Source organism: Phragmites australis, chromosome 4 (genome assembly GCF_958298935.1).
Source record: "Phragmites australis chromosome 4, lpPhrAust1.1, whole genome shotgun sequence".
Lineage (NCBI taxonomy): Eukaryota > Viridiplantae > Streptophyta > Magnoliopsida > Poales > Poaceae > Phragmites > Phragmites australis.
Window position 1 is genome coordinate 41,192,972 of NC_084924.1, and position 23,366 is coordinate 41,216,337.

Consider the following 23,366-nt stretch of genomic DNA (forward strand, 5'->3'; position numbering starts at 1 on the left):
AGAAAGTGCTCGGTGTCTAATCAAGCACATTCTTTGTTATCTGTGGACCTTTTCTACCTTTATAAGCACTTTCTAAACACGCGCACCCATACTGTCTAGGCCATTGCTCTAGTTGAAACGTGGATGATCAATCACATGGATGTCTTGCAGTTACCTGTTAGTGTTGAAATTTAACATGTAAGTATAATATAAGGCCTTAGCCATAATTTGTCGAGTTGCTATAATCGTACCTAATAATGTCTTCTATATGAGTAAATTTTTACAGATATTCGGTTTTGTGGTTGAAACGCCAGAAAAACTCAGATCATCTAGCATATGCACACTTAACACTAGTTATCCTCATATTGAAGTTTCGAAATTCTTCCATCTAATAACAAAAATAGCCTTTTGCACATATGGTCCACTTTTGCAAGGCAACGTGACACTGATGAAAAAACACACCTCAGCAAACAAGGATGTATAGGGCTTAGAGAGTACCATGTTGCTCTATAAACGATCATACAAATAAGAATGATTGTTATTTGAGCTGTGGTTGTTGATGTAAAAGTTACGATAACATTACTTAGCGTGAAGTGACATATGTAAATATAGTTAACGTTGTTAAGACTATATACAGTAGAATATGTTTTCAGACTATGTAAATATCTCATTGTAACGTATATATTATCAAAACTATTAACAATATATCGATGGTAATTGTATATGCTAGAACTAACGCTGTCAAGAATATGTAAATATAATTTCAAACACGCGAATTGGTCGTCGCAAAACCTTTTGAAAAAGGTAACAAAGTTTAGTCATTGCTAGGATTATTTGCTGTCCAAATGGAAAAAGAAAATACAGAAAAATCACGCTTTTGCCTCTCAACCCTCAACTCTCTCACTCTTTGTCTCTCTCTCTCTTCCTTGTTTCTCTGTCCGACCCGACGTTGTGATTGGGGAGTGCTCACACCATTTCCTCTCTCCTCTCCATCCACATCAGGGACAGCGCTCCACGCCTCCGCCTCCGAAGTCCCAAATCCAGCGCCTCCACCCCGAACCTGCTCATCGAACCCTTCTCGCTGAACACGCCGGAGGAATTCTTGTCTGGCAGTCGTCCTCCTCTCTTCGTCTGGGCTGGCGTGGAGTGGAGATCCACACGCACGTGGATTGGTCTCTCCTTTTGTTGGTAAGTAATCCTAGCTTTGCTCGGACGGAATTCCTTCTTAGAGTTCGTCTGTTCTCAAATCAAATCTAAATCTTTCCTCCTCTCCGTTGAGTTAGTCGTGGATTTGTGTGCTGCGCGGTGTCCATACTGATCCAACACACCCGTCCATGGCTCGATTAGATTCTTCTTCATCGCCCCGAGATCGACATTAGTTGACGCCATAGGGCTTCTCGGTAGCCAATCAAGGTGCGGTGCAGTCTTTGTTCCGAAATGTCTGGGGGTTCAACTGAACCACCTGCCCCTTATCAGAGTCACTGATGGTATTTGTTAGATCTATTTGATTTTTTTGGGAGCAACTTGTGGAGGATTCGAGGATTTCCCCTTTTTATGTTGCTCCTTTGACCTTTTTGTTTTGCTTTGTCCTGTAGAACCTTTTTTGTTTGAGAGATGCATGTCACGTAATTTTGTTTAGTGTTATATCACCTGAGGCAAGGTTGTCATTACAGTAGTTTCAATTAAATATGCTATCTTGCGAGAATACCGAACATCTTAACTTCTTAAGTGCGTTAGTTCATGAAGAACCCGTGTCTGTAATGCCCCCCAGTGAGTAGTTCTCTTAAGGAGTTAAGGTGACTATTATCTCTGAGAATCTTAATAAACTTATACTTGTCCTGTTTCCAAATAGATGGTAACATAGAATGCTTGTAATAAAACCTTTCAAGCTGATTGTCACTATGCATTGAAGTATTTAGATTAAGTTAATTTTGCCAACATATTACTACAGAAATTAATGGTCCAAGATGCATATTGGAAACCATGCTAAAATGTGAAATTGTACTTATTTGCAAGTATACGAGTAATACTTTTGAAGTAAACAAATGCCTCCTGGCAGGGATCGAACACAGGTTATGAGCTACTTGCTCCCATGCTCTTACCAAAGGAACCCATCCCAACCTTGTTGGTATATTGACATAATTATTAAATAAAAAATAAGTGACTGAAAGATTTTTACTCCTTATTCCTGAAGATTTGAATGGATGACTGTCATCAGGCATTTATTTCCTGCCATTTCATATACGATGTCAAGACTACATGCATTCCTTAGCTGGATAAATTTTTTGTCTGAGACAGGTATCCCTCATCGAAGTATTGTGGATATGCTCATGACAACTGTCTAAACAAATAAACCTTATATTGAGTCGAATCGACACATCAAATAGTAGAATAGTGGATTCTACAATATTATAAGAGTTGCATATGTTTTATTTTCAACATTTTAAAAACCCTTCTGTTATAAATATAGGACTAAATTCTGTTGCTCGAATTTGTACACGAGACATCTCATGTGGAAAAACTTATAACACTACTGTTGATTTTCTTGTATGAATCTCTAGAACTAGCATTTATACATGAAAGGTGTGACCTTTAGAAGATAGGCTATATAGTACATACTGTTAGCTAGAATAGATAGAATCTAGTTGGAATCGTGATCATATCAAAGTAAGAATTCTAAGGCAACCTACAACTAGGATTGTGATCCTACTCTGATCGAGACTTGACATGGTGTTGTAGGGTCATATAGTCCTATGATTCTAGGACTTGACTAGGGATTTAAACTACCTTGGATGTGAGCAGCTGAGCACCCTAAGTCTCTTATCCTGGCTGGGTCACATGAATAGTCTTTTTTGTTGTCTAGAGGAGTTAATTCAGCAGCAAAAGCATGTTGATTGTTGACAGCTATCAATAGTTAATGGCAAACATCTTATGGTAGATGTAGCTTGCTTGGTGTGCTGGATAACAGTGGCATTGTAAGTTGTTTCCTAGAATATCCTTCATTAGTAACTGTACCTATATTTCCTTGCCATGTGTGGACAGCTTGAAAGCCTGGTTAGTCTAATTACCAAAATGCCTAATTATTTACGCTCTTAAAGTTCACCATGATGGTCCTAATATGATTTTGTACCCCCAGCACTCGGGACTTAAAAGTTAAAAACTTCAAATACATCAAACTTGGACTTTGATGTTGTTCCTTGTGAAACACTGCGATATAAAACATTTGATAGTGCTAGCAAACTAACGATCATGTAACACTAACAGTGATACACACATTATGATGCGTTCTGGTTGGATGCTTCTGATCCCAACTTAACCATATGACATACATATCTTTCATGGGCCTCTTAGTCTCCTCCGTGCAGTAAGCTTGTTGCACAGAATATTACAATTAATGTTTCTTTCCTTCTGTTTCGGAGCAAAAGTTATCAATACATTCTACAATCTTTCTTTCTATTTTTGTTCCAAGTGCTAGTAAATAAGCCAATTCTGTGTGTTGTTCAAGACTGCTTGGCGACTCCACCGATCCCTTGGCCAAGCAAATATAAAATAACAAGCGAAACAACTCTGCATTGTGGGTATGTAGCTGCTATGTCTTCTTGATATGTTCCCCATTTCACTTGATGGATTTCTGCCATGCTTTTTAGTTATTGTGGGTTTTGGTTCACTTCTGAATTACCCAATGTTCCGGTACTGAAGAAAATTCATTCCTCCTTTTAGAACAGTTGTTTCATCCTGGATCGATATGTTTGCCTGCCGAAATCTGTTTCTTACATTCATTAAAAATATATTTGATCTAGTATGTGCGCTTTGAAAATTAAACTGAAGATGAAATCATGACAAGTGATGTAAGACCCTTCTGAATTCATTTTGTGAGAGTTTATTTGCTTTGTACTGCACAATAGAGTTTTAATTTCTTTTACCCGAAGCCTCACACCCCTGCGACGTAAATTGTTTATTGACTCAGAGTAAACATGATGGTTGGTAATCTAGATCAAGTAAACAAAGTTGTTTCTTTGAATAGTGGAATATGTATGTGTGAGTAGATGGGTGGGTGAATCAATATGATTTTTGTTACTGTTTGATTTGACTTTATTGGAGTTCAATAGTTCAAAACAAAAATCACGCCTTTCAGGCTCCCAGATGTCACAAGTTTGCATGAGGCAATGAAGAACTTCCAAAATACAGCGTCTAGAAAGACTTGTAGAATACTACTGATGAAATATTTTTGTGTTGAGTCACATTTGACGGAATTAGGTGGATTTTTAGTTGTAAACAAATGTTACAGTAGATCCCTCATTTTTGCTTATTATGGCGGCCTTTAAACCATTGTTGTTCTTGTTCATAGTTGATTAAAGAGCTATTGTAGTGCCTCTCCTCTGAAGCTAATATGGTAGATTACTTTTATGTTCCTTCCAGTTATTTATGTTGTGCCACACTATTAAGATATGACTTTGATTGATATGTTAAACTTTAGGATTTATCCTTTCTTAATGGCACTTTTACCTTTTTCCCACAGGTTGGACCCATCATATAATCATATTTTCAGTGTCCTGCATTCTCTGGTTAGTGTGATTCTCCATTCCTAAATCCTTATTCAAAGAAAGGAAATGATGTTAAGCAAATTGCAAGGTCCTTGGGATTCTTATTAACTGATAAATTCTCATGAAATTTGTTTTGTTGCTTACGGCCATCAACCCAAGATGTTGCTCTTGCTTTAAATTGAAAGCTCTGTCCTTTTGGGAGCTTAAGAGGTGAAAGTAACATTGGACTAGAGAGGAATAAACGATGGGAAAAGGAGATGTGGTCACTAGGTCCAAATCTCAAAAATCATCAGCGATACAGGTTTGTATGATCAATCTGAAACTACAATAGTAGCAATACAGGTTTGTATGATCACCCTCTTACCTTATTTTACTTGTTTCAGATTGAACAGAGTACACCTACTAATCCCCCCACAGCATATCCTGACTGGTCTCAGTTCCAGGTGTGTAAAATGAAATTGTCCTGTATTCCTTTTTTCCATTGATCTAGTAGATTGATTTGTATAACTGTTAGAATAAACCTGTAGGCATACTATAATGCTGCTGGGACGGCTCCAATGACCCCACCAGCTTTTTTTCATTCATCTGTGGCTCCGAGTCCTCAGGGTCACCCATACATGTGGGGTCCACAGGTATATTCTGTCACTTTTACCATTCTGCAAGAACGTGTCTAGTAGCTAGTGTAAGTCTGTAAGCACGAGGGTTAGTGAGCAAATGTTAGGATGAACCTCTCTGTAACTGTAGTGTGAGTTTGGCAGATTTTTGAACATTTGGTCATAGGGTTTGCTAGCCATTTACTCGCATGAAGGACACTATCAGCCAGTACAACCACTGGAGGTCTGGACTCTGGAGATAATCAGTCTTTTAACATTCATTGTAAACTCTTCTGGTGACAGATGATGCCTCCTTATGGGACACCACCACCATATGCAGCGATGTATGCACATGGCACACCATATCAGCAGGCACCCATGCCACCGGTAATTCACTCATATTTTACTCGAGATCATGGTCTTATCTCATCATCTTATCATGCTTATACATGGCTAATATCAAAAGAATTATAATCTCTTTGTTTCTGTGTCAGGGTTCACACCGGTACAGTCCTTATCCTGTGCAATCACCAAATGGGACAGTTCAAACTCCTGTAAGTTAATGGGCACCTTGTACTGGATCTATATTGCTTGTTGCAGAATGCAGGAAGAATTTCACCCTATCTCATCACAACTGTTCTGTCTTTTATATTTATAGTATACCTTAATAATCATGTGTTTGAATTCTCCTGTCTGCATCATTTGTTTCCTCAAAGATGATATGATTGTGAATCTTTGATTGGATCATGTTGTTAGACTTCTGGTGCTGGCGGTACAGAGACAGATAAATCAAGCAAAAATAAGCGGAAGACTCCCCTGAAGAGATCAAAAGGAAGCTTAGGTAGTCTGGATGTAGTTACAGCGAAAAATAATAAGTCACCTGCAAAACCTTCAGCTTCATCCTCCAATGAAGGTTCTTCACAAAGGTAACTTCTTTTCTTATTTTTTGTGGGATACTAACAGATAAATGATTGAATCAACTAACTATCTGATATGCAGTGAGAGTGGAAGCGGGAGTTCTTCTGAAGGAAGCAGTACAAATTCAAAAAGTGTATGCCATTCCATTATGTTACTTCTTGACATTTGATTTCATAATGCTGTTAGGGACTGTTTGATTTTTGGCCCAAACAGGCTAAGCCAAAATTTGGTCAGAGGCTAAATTAGGGCAGTGCCAAATTTTGGCCACCAAAATAGCGTTTGGTTTGAGGCCAAGCCAAAATTTGGCCGGTCAAAAAGTTTGGCGGACGATTTGGCCGCCCGAGATTTGCCCAAAAAAAAATTTTTGTCCGGCCAATATTTTTTGGAGCATGACCAAATTTTGGTCTCAAACCAAACGGAGGTCAAATTTTCAGGGCACCGCCAAAATTTGGCTTAGCTCCCTTTGGCCCCTAACCAAACAGCCCCTTAGTACAAAATCCAAAACAGCCTGCCTATTTTTCCACTCTTCCCATTATAGAAGGTCTGGTTTGTGTGGGTAACTTCTGAGCTGTTCCAATTTTTTACCATTGCTGGATGGCACCTGCACTATAGAGTACTTGAGACGTGCTATTCGGTAGGGTTTTGCACTGGTTCTGTGTACTTGGTCTTTTAAGAGGATGCTGACTAATGGATGTCCAGTTCATTTTGCTGGAAAAAATCCTCAAAAATCAAGCGGTGGACTTGTATTATGTTTTTCTATTGCCCAGCACTTAACAGCTTTACTGATTATTCATACATTGCTTTTCATATTAATTAATGTTAAGTGTTGATCCATTCTTTAAGAGTCCATATCTTGTATAAGATACTTCAAAATTTACGGATCTAGTCTTTTGTTTCATTTATCTTTGGTAATTATAGGGACATTCATGTTAGAGGTATCGATATTTTTCTTGCTTTATATGCTGGATTTAACCATCCTCATGCTAATTTATATTAACTGGCATAAACAAACAATTTGCCTGCAGGGTTCAAGGGCAAAGGATGGTTCTGAGCGTGGGCAGGGGAATGGTAGGACTTGAAACTTCCTCTAGTATAATATTTTAAAAGGGAAAAATGCAAAAAAAACCCCCAAAAGTCACTTGGATTTTGACTTTCCCCCAAAAGTTGTTGCAAAAAACCCCCCAAAGGTTCGGTATTGTTGCAAAAATACCTCCAAAAATTCAATTTTTTTAAAAAAAATCACAAAAAATTCTAAAAAAAACTAGAGACAATTCTAAGACCTTTTGTGAAATTTCTTTTCAAAAATAATATCTTTTGCATCATATTTCATGGAGAGGAAGTTTGAAAAAAAAGAAAAACGTGCAGCTCATTTATTAATTCGAGTTAAATGCATAGTTGATTATTTACTAATCCAAAAATCATGAAACCAATTTTTTTAGTCTTCTTACATGATCCTATATCTTCTAAAAATACATGAAATCTTGAAATAGTTATTGTAACGTGTAGGATTGAGTAAATGTGTTGTAGATAGATTAATTCATAATTAATCCATAACACTCCCAAAATTAGTGAAAACACTTTTATTAGTTTACTTAAACAATTATTTGTGTAGGAAAAATAATGGTAGACATGACAAAGTTAAAATAACATAAGTTAATAAATGAGCTGCACAATTTTTTTTTCAAACTTCCTCTCCATGAAATATGATGCAAATGATATTATTTTTGAAAACAAATTTCACAGAAAGTCTTAGAATTGTCTCTAGTTTTTTTAGAATTTTTTGTGATTTTTTTTATTTTTTTGAATTTTGGGGGGGGGGGGGGTTTGCAACAAAGTCAAACTTTTGGGGGGGTTTTTTGCAACAAAACAACTTGGGGGGGGGGGAGTCAAAATCCAAGTGACTTTTGGGGGGGGGGGGTTGCATTTTTCCCATTTTAAAAAGTATTTTTTTGGTAAGTTATAACCAACTATTGATAGCCCCACCAGCCACCAGGGGATTAGGTTCTGAAAGCTACTTTGATTTTTATTAGCACAAAGCAATAGATACAATAGTTAGGTTCCTTCTTGTGTTAGGAAATGATTACAGTCTGAATACTTCCTTTTCGCCAGATGCTAGGAATAAAGGTACTAAGAGCTCTGCAATTGAGCCCACACAACCATCTTCTGGGCCACTTGTGCTTAACCCTATGATGCCATTTTGGCCTGTTCCCCCTCCCATGGCTGGCCCAGCAGCTACTCTAAACATGGGTGTGGATTACTGGGGCGCTCCTACGTCTGTACCCATGCATGGTAAAGTTATTGCAGCACCGACATCAGCTCCTTCGTCAAATTCACGTGATGTTGTTCTGAGTGATCTGGCTATACAGGTCTGTTACTATGCAGAGTTTGGTTCTCCTGGTCTTTATTTAATTCTAGTACCCTACCATGCAGTTTTCTTAGGGTTGTTTTTCTTTTGTTAACTAGGATGAGCGAGAACTGAAGAAACAAAAACGGAAGCAATCGAATAGGGAATCAGCTCGCCGCTCAAGATTACGCAAGCAGGTCCGGACTGTCTACATCACTTCGCATGAACCAGTGGATGCTTTTCGTTAGCATATCTTGTGGATAGTTTGCATTTCTGCTAACAGCTTATCTAGGTGCGACCAACTTGTTGGTGATGGATCTAGTTGAGAACGGTAGGGTGAGCAAAGGGGGAAGATAACTCAGGAGTTTTTGCCAACTTAAAACAGAATCGATTAAACCTACTAGGCTATTACCTATTCTCCTGTATAAGGACATAGCGTCTATCAGATCATGTGTGGTTCCTGTAGACTTCTGGGAAATATGAACTTTACCTAAATATAACCTAAACCACAGTAAATTAGGATGTGATTGAACCTACTTGAATTGATTGCAGTAGATGAAACCATGACCATGTGTAACATGCATGTGTGCCTTCACACTTCGCTAGGAGTCTAGAATAGATGGTGTTTATTGTAGTGATAAGTTCTGGTTCATGGATGACACAGCCAACATTTTAACGGAACATGCCTGCAGATATTTGCTCAGAAGATGGTGGTTGTTGGACCAGGATCATAGAATGTAGATACGACCAGTGAATAATGAATCATAAAACTACCAATTATATCTGTCATAAGGTTTAAGAAAAAATTCTTGAGGCACATCGTCAAAACAACTGCATAATTGTTTCAGAAGTCATGCATATATTAGAAAGCAAGAGCGACAGATTTGTTTGGTCATGACTAAGGGTGGATGCTGCCACATTCATGATCTGTTCATATAAGTTGGAGTTCTTTGCTTCTTGCAAGTTATGATCCAACGATAATTCAAGGATATATGGTATAATAAGTTTTTTCTATTTGCAATTGCGGGTAGCCTGATGTTATTGTAGTATACCAATACCAACTGTATCTCCTTTACTACTGTGAGTATTGGAAATTGTTATGGTTGAACTTAGTTATGCCACGGATGGACGTTTAACCAAAATCAAATAGGCACTTTAGTACTTGTGTGGTAAGCTTAAATGCTTAATATAAAATTGTTGTTTTCCCTTTGATATATTATATATGTTGATGGTCTACTACAGGCTGAATGGGAGGAAGTAGCCAACCGTGCAGATTTGCTAAAGCAGGAAAATATTTCACTTAAAGAAGAATCGAAACAACTTCAGGAGAAGTGTGATAGCTTGACCTCGGAAAATACATCTCTACATGTAAGCTTTATCTTCTATTTTTCTCCTGTAATTTTCAGAAGTTCAAAAGTATTCTATGCACTTTAATTCTAAGTTGTTAATTTGCTGCAAATAACGAGCGAAACAAAGGTCTATTACCTATTGAATCATCCAAGATGCCTTTGGGGCATGTGGATGTAAGCATTGACCCCTGAAATGACTCATCATTATTGAGTTTCAATATGGAGCCATCTCACGCTAACACACTGGTGCTCTCAGCAAATTAGCTCACTGACCCCGTTATGTGTGCACAATAACAGGTTCAAGTAGTTTTTTTTCTTTCTGTTTTTGGGTTTATATCGGTGGTTGAGAGCTGTATGCCCGTTGTTTTGGAACTTTATAGTTAAAGTTGCACCCTTTACTTTGAGAAACATAAGTGAGATGTTGCTAATGCTTGCAGGAGAAGCTTAAAGAGCTTGAGGACGAGAAATCAAATGGAAATTGGTACAAAGATTGAAGTCCTAAACTTCTTTCTTTCTGACTGCTGATGTAAGGAATTCTTACTTGTCAGCTGCCATTACCATTTCAGAATACCAAATCTAATGTTTCTGCTGTAATGTCTGGACTTTTCAGATAATTTGGTGGTGGCATGATAGGTCGGATAATTAGGAGGTATTCATGTGTGCTATTAGATTTTTGTCCGAGGGGTAAAATTGTATCATAGGACTTGACATGATGGCTACAGATTTTCTTCCAGTTTCCTCAGCTGCTGTGCTGTGTACTTTCTTCTTCCTCTCTGTGCTAGACGCTAGAGAAGTACTGCTCTGTAGAAATCCCCGGGTGATGTTTGGCACTTGGGGATTAGCGTATGATATAGTTGTTGTAGAGCTGCTCATTGAGCTTCGGGACCTAAACTGAAGCGTGTTACAAATATTATTTGTGATCTACCGATCCAGATGTACTAATTTGTATACTGTACTAATGAATAGTATTTACGGATTTCACTAGGCCTCTAGATTGCATCGTTCTGTTGGGGAATGAGCTCGGAAAATTTTGGAAATTGCAGTTGTTCTCTCCCTGGATATTACGTGAACAGGTCATGTTGCTGCTCATATTTTAGTAGTTCGAAACACACGATTCCCATCTACAAGAAGCGCCAATTCTGCAAATTTTAGTTAAATATTAGCTGAAATTTACATGAATCTTAAATGGAAGGTGCACTTTATGATTTATCTTGTGTTCTGATCACTTGCTCCACCGATTCAAACATAAATTATTCAGGTAAATTTTATCTTCAGATTTTATGTAAGCCTCTGGTGTATGGTGATGCATACAGGGAGCCATCCAATCACTTTACATGATCCCCTCTTTTTCCTCTCTTTTTCTATATGGTCTTTTTGGTCTCCAGAGTCCAACCTCTTTTCTCTCGTGTATAGCCTTCGAACAAAACGCCATGATTCTGTCCAAAGGTCTGCTTGTTTATAGTTTCCTTTTTTTTTCACTTGCATTGCATCACCAATCTTGTGCTTTCGTCAACCACATGGGTCATGGGTGGCTTCCTTCTCCTTTTTATCTTCTTTCCTAGCTGGTAGAGCATTTGAGTGTCGTGACTAGACGGAATAACCACGTAACACATCATAACATGTAGTGGAATTTACCCATTATCAGCAAGGAGCATGTGTCTTCGATCACGGAAATATGAACGGAAAAAACAACAATCACATGTCTTGCAAGTTGCAAGTTTGCAACTGATTTCAACATGAGCTTGTTCCGGTATGACGTGAACAGCGGCCCGATCTGTAGCGCGTGTAGTAGAGGTGATGTCCTCGTCACAATATCTCTCTCTCTACATGATTCAGAAATAAATTCCAGATCTCGCATTGCAGATTTGCGGTCTGCAATCTAGCTTTGCAGAGTGCATACAGTACAGAACTCTGAACTTTTGCTCAAAGCCATCACAGCGAGAAATCTTTTCTTTTTTCCCACGGCCTGTCCCCCTTCCATCCATCCAAACGAATGGCAACAACAACCATTGCATGGGATCCATCCATCAGACAGCAGAGCAGCAGACGGACAAGGCCAGCGGAATTAACTTGCAGGCAGAGGCAGGCATGTCGTGCAGAGCAGAGGCAAAAGAAAACTGCAAAAGCAGCTACACCCGAACTGCTTTCTGACAGCGAAAATTGAATCACGGACTGGTCATGAGTCATCTGGCCACCACGAGTACGCGGGGGCGTGAGACAGGGGAGTGGAATTGCAGGCATGTTACGCAAGAACAGCTGCAGACGCACTGCAACGCGCAAAGGAAAAGGCACAATTCTGACTCCACCCCTGACAAAAATCTCATGGCGCTCTGGTCCCCCCCTTACCACTCCAACTTACACACACATCCTTCTCCTTTCATTTCTTTTTTCCTTCTCTCATCTCTTCGCTGATACTATACTAATTCTCAACTGAGTGTTTAGATGGGTGGAACACACTTAATCCAAGGAATAAACAAGTGCCAGCCATCACAGGAATGAGCAGTTCAATTGTTTACAAGCTGTGGGCACTTTCTGTTGTGCCCTTTTCTTGGATGGTGGTGGTGATGGTACAAAGAAAAGAAAAGGAGAAGGAGAGTTGAGGGGCATACCAATAATTTCCTGAAGTATCTTCAGTGCAGGTACATCCTTTTCTTGTACCACTTCTGAGCACTGCCCTACACCCCCTACCAGTAATTTACCAAACCTCTGCTTTCCATAATCAAACATCACAGAGGGGGTGCCACTTTAACTGAAACAACACTTCCCTTCGTCCTCACTTCTCTCTCTCTAGAGTCTCTCCCCCCTTTGTTGAACACAAGGGGCAATTGTTTGGAGGAGCCATGGCCTGAGCTTGCTGGTTTTTTGGCGTCTTCTCCAGGCTTGGCTCTGATGAAGTGAAGCCGTGTGCAGAATTCTACTTCTGGGTGTTAAGAGGTGATTCTGCTTTCCTTGTAGTGCGAGTTACTTGAGAAACCAGTGATTCTCTTTTTTTTCTTTGCTGCTGTCCTTGAATTCTTGGACCTCTGCGGTTCCTTGTATATTGTGTTCTTGGTTCTCTGAATAATTCTCTGTGCATGCTCGGTTCGACCAGAAGGAACTTCATAAGAATTTGGGTTCTGATGAGTTTTGATTCCTCCTCTTTTTTATTCCTTCTGGTCTTGAACTTGTAAGCTCATTCAAACATTTTGCTTTGTTGCTTTGTTGATTCTTCAAGATAATAGACATGGTAGTGGAGTTCTCATATGAAACCACTTAGTATTTGGTATCTATGTTAAAAAAAACATATTTGCATGATGCTAGTTACTCCAAGTTTTATCATGCTTTTGTTGTGATAGTACTTTTCGGTATAGTGGTACCAGATGCAGCTGACGAGTTAGGTAATATCTTGGTTCCATATTTATGTTTCCTTGCTTCCCATGCTTGGCAAAATTAGCTCTTTGTCTCTGATCCAAATGCTTTGCTTACTTATCTAGACAAAACAAGATAAATTTGCTGAGATGTATCATGCAACACTCCATCTGAGAGTTAATGGTGCTTCGATTTATTCGAATGTTTCTACTAGTAATTTCAGCATTTACACTTGCACTAAGAGCTGGTGATTCTACCAGGTGAACACCATATTTAACTGAAAGGGGGTTAGGTGCCGTATTCTGAGCCAGTGAGTTTATCTAGAGAACACCATAATTTAAGTGAATGTGGTAAGATAAGAACAACAGAGTTCCCATCTTTTCTGACAACTAATGAATATGCTATTCTTGGCCTTTTCTACTAGATAAGGTTCCATTTTAGAGATTCTCAGACCAGAAAAGAAGGCATGCTTTTCATATGTTTGTCTTCGAACTTGGAATTAAAACTAGCATATCCAAGCCTAACAATGAATCAGATGCTTCTCATGATTGTTGAGCAGAAAATAGAGCAATCTGGAAATAGGCTAAGATTCCCCTTCTGCTTCTTTGCACTCCACATTATTATTTGCATCAAATATGCACTGCCTACTCTTTAGATCAATAATTGTTTTTTTGGGAAAAGAGATTTAATTTGGTAATTCAGCAAATAGAAACTTAGTTTTCCCCACACACGACAAATTGTTAGACGCTTAAGCAATTGGTATCATGCTCAACGGACAGCCTCTAGTCTGTAATGGATAAGCAAGGGTCATCTTCAGAATCAATAAAACTGCAAGCAATTTCAGCCAAAAGAGTCATTTCAGACTCCATCGTTTTATCCGCGAGGCTGTCTGATTAGACACACCCATCTGTAAATAATCAGTTTCTCATTTGTTGAGCAGAAGTTTGTCATCAATTCATGATCACCATACTGGCAAGAACAGTACATGCTATTATATCCTTATCAGTTTTGTGTTACGACTATCCTGCACACTAGTGAGCAAGCCAATGAGTGAACCTGAAACTGAAAACACTGTGATTCTTCTTAATTTATGCATAAACACATCTCACAAAGTTGCTTTCTCTTACAAAAGTACTCCGATTTTTTTTCAAAAGGACGGCAAGAACATTGCCGATTTTCTTTTTTATAGAATGAGAGAATTAATACAGTTTATAAGGAAAATTGGATCTGAAAATCTCACAATTGCACGGTTTAAAGGAACCGGCAGACAACTCCAAGACGGCAATACGACCTCAGAACAAAACGATGCCCATACCAACGGCACAACCAAACAACAGCCAAGACCAACCCAACTTAACTCGCGCGCTAACTAACCCAACCACTATCACTCTCACAACTTGGCCGGCGGAGTCCTGCACCCACACCGCCACAACACGGCCAGTGGAGCTCTGCTCCCACGCTGCCACAAACACAAATCTATCGGCGGAACCCTGCTCCTACGTTGCGCTTCTCTGACACAGGAGTCGGCAGTGTGTCACTTCGGAGGAGCGTGCATTGGAACAAAAAGCTGTCGTGGAGTGCCAAACCAGCTAAAAGGCCGCAGCAAAGAGCGTAGGGGCAAAACCTACAGAAGAAACATGCAGGTCAAATCGAACCCGACCGAGCTACCACAAAGCCAATACCACCGCAACGCGAGAACTGATCTCCATAGCGACGCCTCCAAGGAGGACGCAATGTCAAGTTACCGATGTCGCCCGTCCGGTTGCCCGAACAAGGTTTTCACCCAGAGGCCCCAGAGGAGGGGAGTGGGGAGTCGCCATGAAATCGCCTCCAAGGAGGAGAACGGCATCCGAGGATGTCGCCATCATCGATGTCGGCCAAAGACCAGGCAAAAATTTCACCAGCGGCTCCCACAACCTGCCCCTTGTGCACGGCCGGCCCGCGCAAGGACCAAGACCAAAGCAGCAGCATCGCCACCTCCACGCAGTCACACCGTCCCATGGGTAGACCAGAGTCACGAAACTCCCCACGGGCCCGACCCAGTGTGCAAAAGAAGGGGAGGCCGGGCAAGGGGAGGAGCAATGCAAGCGCTAGGAGCTAGGATCGACATCACGTCGTCACCACTGGACGCAACGCCACCTTCACGTAGCCGCGCTAACCCACTGCCATCCCAGCATCACAAAGCTCCACACGAGTAGAGCATGCAGAAGAGGAGGAGGCCGAGCAAGAGGAGGAGTAACGCAAACACCAAGAGCCGGGGAGGAGGGGCGGCCACCACCGGAGGCACAATGTAGGTGGCCCTCGCAACAGGACGGCAGGAGCGAGAGCCACGCCGATGCCTGACAGGTCCAAGAAGACGGCAATGCAAAGCCACCCCTTCTTCGAAAAGGTAGGAAGCAGAACGAGCCCGACGACAACTGCGTCGAGGCACACCCGCACACCATGAGCGACGACAGCGCGAGCACCACCACATATAGAGTCACGAGTGGCACCAGTGATGCCAAGCACCCAGTGGATGCTGGGCCAATGCATGCGCAGCAACACAAAAACGCCAGGATCCTAAGCAGCAAGAACTCGGCGGCCACGAACACCATGCAGCTCACGGAGGAGAGCGGAAGGTTGAAGGTGCAGAAGAAGCCCTCTAGCGACGTCCCATGCAAGGTTTACAATATCGTTTGGACCCCAAAAATCGGTCCCCGGCGGTAATAAAAAATTCACGGTTATCGTGAAAACCGCTCAAAATTCGGCGGGAATTCGTTCAAAATTCACTCGGTCAAATTTGAAAATCGCAGAAAAAATCAACCAAATTGACATTCAGTAACCGGTCGAATTGCATCGATAACTGAGCGAATTCACCAATTTATCGATCATTTTTTTCGCATTGACCGTATTTCTAGGTAACCATTCGGTTTTACTAATTTATTGAGCAGTTTTCTCAAATTTCAGTGAAGTTCAACAAAAAAAACAAAAAATGGCTCAACCTTGTAAATCAATAACTAATTCATCTGAGGTTCAAATCAAGTGAAACAAATTTTGTTGGTTTTCTTGTAACATGATCTACATGATAAAAGTATTTATACTCATAAAAAAGTTGAATATTTTCTGTGAGAAAATGTATTTGCTAAACCTAGTTAAATGCATAATTAACTCTTTGCTAATCCAAGAACCATGAAACCAATTGTTTTAGTCTTCTTTCATGATCCTATGTATTTTAAAAATACATGAACTCATCAAATAGTTATTGTAAAATACAAGATTGTGTAAATGTATTGCAACTAGATTAATTCATAACTAACCCATCACACCTCCAAAATTAACGAAACTACTTTTATTAGTTTACTTATACTATGCTTTATATAGAAAAAATAATGGTAAATATGATAAAGTTAATTGCAGTGATGTTTCTTAACATATTCACTTTATGCTTGTGAACTTTGTAAAAATTATGGAGAAATTAATAAAACTCTAAATAAAGTAAACCAATTTTAAAGACCCTTTTAAGATATGACCTACACAAAAAATATGTGTTTGCATGTTTAGCTTTCCCTTAATATGAGTTAATAAATGAGTTGCACGTTTCAACTTTTTTTTTTCAAACTACCTCCCTATAGAATATGGTGCAAACGATATTATTTTTGAAAAAAAAAATTCACAGAATGTCTTAGAATTGTTCTAGTTTTTTTTAATTTCTTTGTTTTTTTGATTTTTTTTAATTCAAATTCTAAAACCGTTCACATTATGAAATCGGTGCGGATCGGTAAGCTCGATAACCGTGATAATCACTCAATAATCATTGCATTTTCGAGCCATGGTCCCATGCCGCAGTCGCCACCACGATAGAGGAGCACACCCTTACGTGGATGGCGCAGCGAATCTGGACATCCTCGAGCAGAACCTAGTAGCGACACGACGGATCCGACCAACCCCGCATGGATCCCGCCGGTGGAAACCCATGCCGCAACCACCAGGCGACACGTCCAGCAACCACCCGAAGATAGATGCGTCCGGCGTTACGGCCAGACGAGTGCGGGAGCGGGATTGACGCGACCGGAGAGGGGGCGGGCGATGCCGTGGCCAGGGAGGCCGAGACCAAGGACGAGACCTCGCAGTCGAGGAGGCCGAGCGGCCGCACTAGCCCGCCACCAGCCACGACCACAAGCGTCCAGATCTAGGCCAGCTGGCCCCGGATCTGCGGCCCCCTGGCATCGGCGGTCACTAAATGACGATGGAAGTGACGAGAAGGGCCGATGGGAGCAGGTTGTTAATCAGAGAGGATAAAGAAAGGTAGAAGAGGGACGAGGAAGGCACACGGCACCGCTTGATGTCGCGGCCGGCCGGCCGGCCACTAGGGCTGCAAGGGAGGGGCCTTGGCGGCAGCGATGAGTCACCTCTGAGTCACCTCTCAAAGTTGATGTGGGGGGAGCGAAAAGTTTTTTTTTGCCAAAAGTACCCCTATAACCTTCAGGAGAACGCATGTTTTATATCTTCATCATGGATGCCTGCATCAGTACCTTTGTACTTACCAACCTGCCATGTTCACAGAAGAATCATGATCCAGAGCATCTTATCAGAGCCACACACTAAAATGAGCTGATGTGTTCTCTGAATGCAGGTGAGACAAGAACCAAGTGACGAGTGAAAAGATTGTTGTGATCATTCAGACATGGACGGCAAGGAGATGTGCCAAGAACCGTGCGACGAGCTGTCCGAGATCAGCAGCCAGGCGGCGTCCAACACCGAGGCGTCCAACTCCTCCGGCCCCGTCAGCCTCAACCTCTTGCTCACCGTCGCGGCTGCCGCCACCGAGTCGAGCACCACCGACAACAGCAACGGCAGCGGCGGAGACGGCGGGCAGGCCGCCGCGGGCGCGGCTGCCCGGGAGCCGGCGCGCGTGTTCAGGTGCAACTACTGCCAGAGGAAGTTCTTCAGCTCGCAGGCGCTGGGCGGGCACCAGAACGCGCATCGGCGGGAGCGCACGCTGGCCCGGCGCGCGCTGCGGCTCGAAGCGACCGTCCCCTGCGACTACTACGCCGACGTGGCATCCCTACCGCTGTACGGCTCCGGGCTGTATCCCATCGGCATCCAGGCGCACGCGTCGGCGGCGCACCCGGAGCAGCGGCTCGACGCCTCCGAGCTGAGGCCTGCGCGGGGGCTGCTGGGCCCGATGCCGTTCTTCGTGGGCGACGAGGAAGCGAGCTTCGGCTGGCCCGGCAGCTTCAGACCAACCGCCGCCGCCGCTCCGGCGGGGAGTGCTGCCCTCAACTCGGTCGGCAGCGTCGTCGTCCAGGCCGGCGAGGAGCCCGATCTCACGCTAAGGCTCTGACTGATCCGCTGACTAGGCTGGTGTAATTCGTCAGGCTACTTCTTCTTTTGAGATTGTTCGGTTCCTGTTTGATATTTATCAGATCGTCGCAGTCTTGCTTGATCAGATTCCTATTGTTTGATGCGCGCAAGAAGCCAGAGCTATGTTTACAGTTCTTACTACGCTAGAGACGCCTCGTACGTGTTCAGCTGTGAAATGCACTGTGGCTGGCAGATACGGACGCGCCTCCTCCTCCGGCGGGTGGCGACGCCGCGGCGGCGAGCTAGAGGCAGCGGCTGAGGGCTGTCCACGGCCACGAGACCGCTTTTAGTCTGTAATACTCGTGGACCATGATTCCCAAACAGGCAGCAACCGGAGCTGCGCTGCTATTGCAAGCTGGAGGAGCAGCAGCAACTTGCACGGGCCGTCGACTGTCATTAGTGGTCACCGGAAGGTGATGCGATCGAAGTTGGAGTCTTGGATAGGATAGCCACATGTAGCAGCGGGCCACGTAAAGATATGATCAAGGGCAACGGCTGAACAGGCAAATCTACGCGGGATTCCACTTGTGGCAACTGTAAGGTTTCTTGTCCGGTTCGCTGCCTGCCTTATCTTTAAGACCATCTTCAATTATATTCTTTTCTTCCTTATTTCTATTTTTTTTCTTTTATCTTCAACAATTTCTCTTCGAACGAAATCGTGAAGGGAAAGTAGAGATAATTTCGTTCTAAGGAGAATGACCTTAGAAATTCCTTCGTGACAGGAACCGTGAAGAGAAACCGTTAGAACGCTGAAGGTAATAAAAATCCCTTCACAACGTGATTTTTTTTCTGAAAGAAAACCATTGGCCGTGGTCTAACAAGAGGTTTGGTTTGGTAGAGAAGTTCACTTATCCTGCGACTGAATACCCCATCAAGGTACCATTGCGTGATTTTATTTTTATCCTGTAAAGAAAGTGTCACCGGGGATTTGTGTGATCTTAAGTGGATGAATACCATTTCTTATGTTTATAGTAGACACTTTTATTATAAGGGACGAGGTGATAATACATCAACACATTCCATTCATCAAACGAAACACCTAAATTTCATCCCTCAAGCCAAACAAAACCCAGAAACTGCCCTGAAAATAACAGAGAAAACTGACGATGAGCAGCAAAGGGGTACATTCTCATGGAGAAGCTGACTACAGCATGGGGGCAACATGTCAAAGTCGTAACCCAACAACTCTATTTTGCACATAAAAATTATCTGCAGATACAACATAAACTGGCAAACCATCAATTGAATGTTGGCTAGTTATATCAGCCGGCGCAAGGTTAGGCATCCACTTACAAGTTACAACAACAGGTAGCTCATGACACAACATGAAGAAGGAATACAACAATTCACAAACTTTCCTAATGAGCAACAACACATCTCAGGTATTCAGCAGCACAAGCAGCAGACAATTGTTAACTGGAGCCTTATACCCACATCTTCTTAGTGGCTTCCATTCGCTCAAGCAAGCCCTGGATTTCGGTCTGCATCCGCAGCTTCATCTTGTGGTAGTCATAGTGTGAATTCTCGAGCATCTTGAGCTCCTCCATCTTCTTCCTCCTCTTCTCCTCAGTTTCTTGGAAGCATAGTTTTGCCAGCTTCGTGGCATACTCCTCCTCCAGCTTCTGAGTCTTCGTGTGGACGATTTGGCGATAGTTGTCTACTTCCTTCCTGGCATCATCAGCCAGTTTCTGGAAGAGTTTTGCCTCAGCTTCCTTGCACTTCACAATAGTCTCGAGGCTAGAAGAGTCATCATCCTTTGAGGCAGAGATGAAATGGGGTTCAATAGAGAGTGGTTTTGGGCTGGCCTTAAGGGCATCGAGCTGTGCATCAAGAATGGAAGTGCTGGGCTTGAAGTTGAAGGAGGATTTTGGTGGAGTGATGGTTGGAGATTGAAGATGAAGCATGTCGGTAGATTGACTTGTCTGAGCTGCCAATATACCTTTTGACTTGCTACCGGTAACAGAGTAGTCCGTAACTCCATCTGTGGAAATGAAAAGTTAGAAGTACTGCACTTGAACAAGTGCATTACTAACAGAAGTGCCTGATGTGTTTGGGAGGATTCTACAATGAGCTTAGGATCAGAAAGTGATTGAGTTGGTACTATAAAATACAAGTCGATGCAAGGGCCTCAAGCCCTCTACTACTCATGGTTTATAGTTCATCCATATGTTGTTCAACTGAATTCAGAAAAGGTATTGTTGACCAAAGAAATCAAATTTTCATTAGTGCAAATAGAGTTATCAGCATATTGCTATGATCTTTTTTCTTTTCAAGCACCAGACTCAACCCACTCATGGAAACATTGTCCAGTTTTGCAATTGTGATAGCGATGTTTTCAATGAAGGAATTCACGATCTTTGTCAAGAATTTCATCAGCAATGTTGCTATGCAAAATAGATAAATGTTGAAACATCTGAATGTCCTAGCAATAGTAGGACAAACAAATGATATAAAGGACTAGACGAATGTGACTGACAGGAACATGCATGTAGCAGGAAATATATAAAGAAATGTGATGTTACTCCCAATGTAAGTGATAAATAAGCTAGCATTAAATAATTGTTAGCATTCAACTAATATAATTAATCAAGAACTATACCTAACAAGTTATACATGTTCGTTCTAGTACAAATGATGAAGCAAGCAACAATGCAGTTAGATAACTCAAGTATGTAACATGGCATGCTAGAATGTAAAGGAGTAAAGAGATCTCACATTTGAAGAATTGTAGCATGCTCTTTGTCGCATCCGATGGGGAAATGCTTTTCTTTGCAAGCATGCCAAGGACCTCTGCAGCCTTGGCATGAAGCCCCTTCCCCTCAAAATCTTCACTAGCAGCAAAGATCTTCCTAACAAAGTCCAGCTCTTTCATCAGAGTCTCGGCAGTCCAGTTCTCCGCGCAGCAATTGAACACCTCCTTAACAAATCCAAACATCTCAGAAGCATGATTGCAACCGAGGCACTGGAACTGCATCTCAGTTATGCCCATCGCCCCTTTCAGTGTTGGCCCTGGCCTGATCAAGTTCCTCTCCAGCGCGCATGCAGCATGGCACCAGTGGGAGCAGACATCACACCCAACCCAGCTGCAGGTATTTGCAGCACAATCAAACTTCTGGCACACCGGGCACATACACGAGCTGCAGAACCCTTTCTTGGTGGAGCATATCTTGCACTCACAGTCGTCCACAGGGAGCACGCTCTTGCAGTTCAGGTTGCGGCACCGTGTCATTAGGAACATCTCCACAAGCTCGCTGCTTGATACTCGGCCCTTACCAGTGACAAACACGGCCATACCAGTCTTGATAGCCACCAGGATCTCCAGCTGCGTCTTGTTCGCCCGCCCCAGTGACTCGGCGGTCAGGTCCGATCGACGCTCCAGCTTCCGCTGCAGGCTGGCCAGCTCATCCCTCTTCTCCGGAGCATCGATCATGCTCCGCACCGCCTCCCGCAGCACCTCCAGCGTTTCGCTCGGGAAATCCTGCAGCACCTGCGCCATGGCAGCCACGGAGTCCGACACGATCTCACGCAGGATCCTATCTGGCCGCGACGAGTGCGGCCCGCCGCGGCTGCCGTCGAAGCTGCCACCGGCGCTGGGCACTGCTGCCTCCGGTACCATCCTCGCGGGGAGCTCCGTAGGGAAGAAGGACGACGTGCCCTCCTTCAGCGGCGCCGTGGCGAAGGCGACGCTGCCGTCCCCCATGGGGCGAAAGTTGAATCGGCTGTGGACGGAGCCGTTGGTGCCCTCCCCGGCGGCGTAGATGTCGGTGGAGTTGTGCGTGAGGGAGCAGCTCGGGTTGTGCGAGAACACCGAGTAGGAGTAGGACATGTCGTCGGAGTTGATGCTCCGGGTGCGCCCCGTGGTCGCGCTGTAGGTCCGCTTGGGGGGCGGCGCGGCCGCGGCCCGCAGATCGCCGTCGGCCGGAGGGGCGGCAGACGGGAGGAGGGACGCGAGCTGCAACGGCGGCTGGGAGGACGGCGGCGCGGGCGCGTCGGAGGGGAGGGAGAGCGAGAGCTGGAGGGAGTCGAGGCGGGGCTTTTTACCCCCAACCACGGACGAGTCGTCGCCCGGTGGATCCCCGCGCTTGGGGGCGGAGAGGTTGAGGAAGTCGCGCTCGACGCAGAGCTTGGCGTTGGCGGCGGCGTCCACGGCCGGACCAGCCGCGGGGTTGGGCGGCGAAGAGGGGCCCACTGCCGCGGCGGCGTTGGCGAGCGGCGGCTTGTCGCAGAGGTAGCTGCTGAGCGTGAGCTCGCGGTTGGGGAAGGGCGGCTCGGGGGGGTTGGACGCCGGCGCCGTGGCTTTGGGGTCCTTGGATCCGTCGGAGTCCCCGAACATGGCTGCAGGATCTGGGCCGAAACCGGCCGGATTTGGATGAACTCTCGGGGCGCCTTTGGCCGGCGGGGCGGGCGAGGGAGAGGAGAGGGGAGCGGCGGTCGATGGGGGTTGGGTTGACTTCCTCTTCCTCACGCCGCAGCACCCACGCGGAAATGGAGTGGGGGTGGTGCGGCACTGGCGACGAAATGGAATGGGATTTGCTTTGTCTTTTTTTTTTTCGAATAGAGGGGTGGCCGGCTGGGGTGGACGAGTTCCTCTAAATTAGTACTACCTCCGTTTTTAAATAATTGATATAGGTACTGTAGCAACGAGTACCTCCGTTTTAAAATAATTGATATAGGTACTGTAGCAACGAGTAATTTTATCTAACACTAATTTTTAAAATACTTAAGCAAGTAAAATGAAAATAGTATTTTTAGATTTGTCATAAAAAAATAGTTTAAGTATGTTGTATACTTAGAATAATTTACGTGTGCATTTGTGAAAAATTGACGCTCAAACATTGATGCTTGAGGTTAATTGTGACAGTTATTTGAAAACAGAGGTAGTAACTTTATCACCGATACATGGGACTGAATATTAATGATAAAGTCGTGGTAACATTAAAGTCAGAGG

The 23,366-nt window shown here is 43.4% G+C and overlaps 3 protein-coding genes across 10 annotated transcripts; 2 read left to right on the forward strand and 1 right to left on the reverse strand.

Moving 5' to 3' along the window:
- Positions 1-892: 892 nt before the first annotated feature.
- LOC133916553 (bZIP transcription factor 16-like) lies at positions 893-10,711 on the forward strand. Of its 8 annotated transcripts, XM_062360262.1 has the most exons (17): positions 895-1,167; positions 1,263-1,392; positions 3,485-3,557; positions 4,499-4,544; positions 4,683-4,824; positions 4,907-4,966; positions 5,051-5,155; positions 5,420-5,503; positions 5,611-5,670; positions 5,873-6,042; positions 6,116-6,167; positions 7,060-7,102; positions 8,144-8,400; positions 8,498-8,575; positions 9,621-9,746; positions 10,165-10,253; positions 10,338-10,711. In XM_062360262.1, the coding sequence occupies exons 5-16, from the start codon at positions 4,768-4,770 to the stop codon at positions 10,219-10,221; spliced, it is 1,149 nt and encodes a 382-aa protein (XP_062216246.1). In that variant the 5' UTR covers positions 895-1,167; positions 1,263-1,392; positions 3,485-3,557; positions 4,499-4,544; positions 4,683-4,767; the 3' UTR covers positions 10,222-10,253; positions 10,338-10,711. The 8 variants fall into 8 exon arrangements, with proteins under 8 accessions (XP_062216249.1, XP_062216246.1, XP_062216245.1 ...); XM_062360265.1 differs by lacking the exons at positions 1,263-1,392; positions 3,485-3,557 and having other exon boundaries at positions 893-1,167; positions 8,144-8,158; positions 8,267-8,400; XM_062360261.1 differs by lacking the exon at positions 1,263-1,392 and having other exon boundaries at positions 3,449-3,557.
- Positions 10,712-12,093: 1,382 nt separating this feature from the next.
- Positions 12,094-18,560, forward strand: LOC133916554 (zinc finger protein 4-like). The gene is made up of 2 exons (XM_062360267.1): positions 12,094-12,661; positions 17,688-18,560. The coding sequence occupies exon 2, from the start codon at positions 17,739-17,741 to the stop codon at positions 18,396-18,398; it is 660 nt and encodes a 219-aa protein (XP_062216251.1). The 5' UTR covers positions 12,094-12,661; positions 17,688-17,738; the 3' UTR covers positions 18,399-18,560.
- A 1,023-nt stretch (positions 18,561-19,583) lies between these two features.
- On the reverse strand, positions 19,584-22,988 carry LOC133916555 (protein TITANIA-like). The gene is made up of 2 exons (XM_062360268.1): positions 21,134-22,988; positions 19,584-20,399 (listed from the first exon to the last, which is right to left on the reverse strand). The coding sequence occupies exons 1-2, from the start codon at positions 22,749-22,751 to the stop codon at positions 19,843-19,845; spliced, it is 2,175 nt and encodes a 724-aa protein (XP_062216252.1). The 5' UTR covers positions 22,752-22,988; the 3' UTR covers positions 19,584-19,842.
- Between the last annotated feature and the right edge of the window lie 378 nt (positions 22,989-23,366).

Excerpts from the sequence above, each read along its gene's own strand:
- LOC133916554 (XM_062360267.1), top strand. The coding sequence starts at position 17,739 with ATGGACGGCAAGGAGATGTGCCAAGAACCGTGCGACGAGCTGTCCGAG.
- LOC133916553 (XM_062360262.1), top strand. The coding sequence starts at position 4,768 with ATGGGAAAAGGAGATGTGGTCACTAGGTCCAAATCTCAAAAATCATCA. Across the intron at positions 4,967-5,050 it reads CTGACTGGTCTCAGTTCCAG|GCATACTATAATGCTGCTGG; the intron begins GTGTGTAAAATG and ends ATAAACCTGTAG. Across the intron at positions 5,671-5,872 it reads ATGGGACAGTTCAAACTCCT|ACTTCTGGTGCTGGCGGTAC; the intron begins GTAAGTTAATGG and ends TCATGTTGTTAG.
- LOC133916555 (XM_062360268.1), bottom strand. The coding sequence starts at position 22,751 with ATGTTCGGGGACTCCGACGGATCCAAGGACCCCAAAGCCACGGCGCCG. Across the intron at positions 20,400-21,133 it reads CATGCTACAATTCTTCAAAT|ATGGAGTTACGGACTACTCT; the intron begins GTGAGATCTCTT and ends TCATTTCCACAG.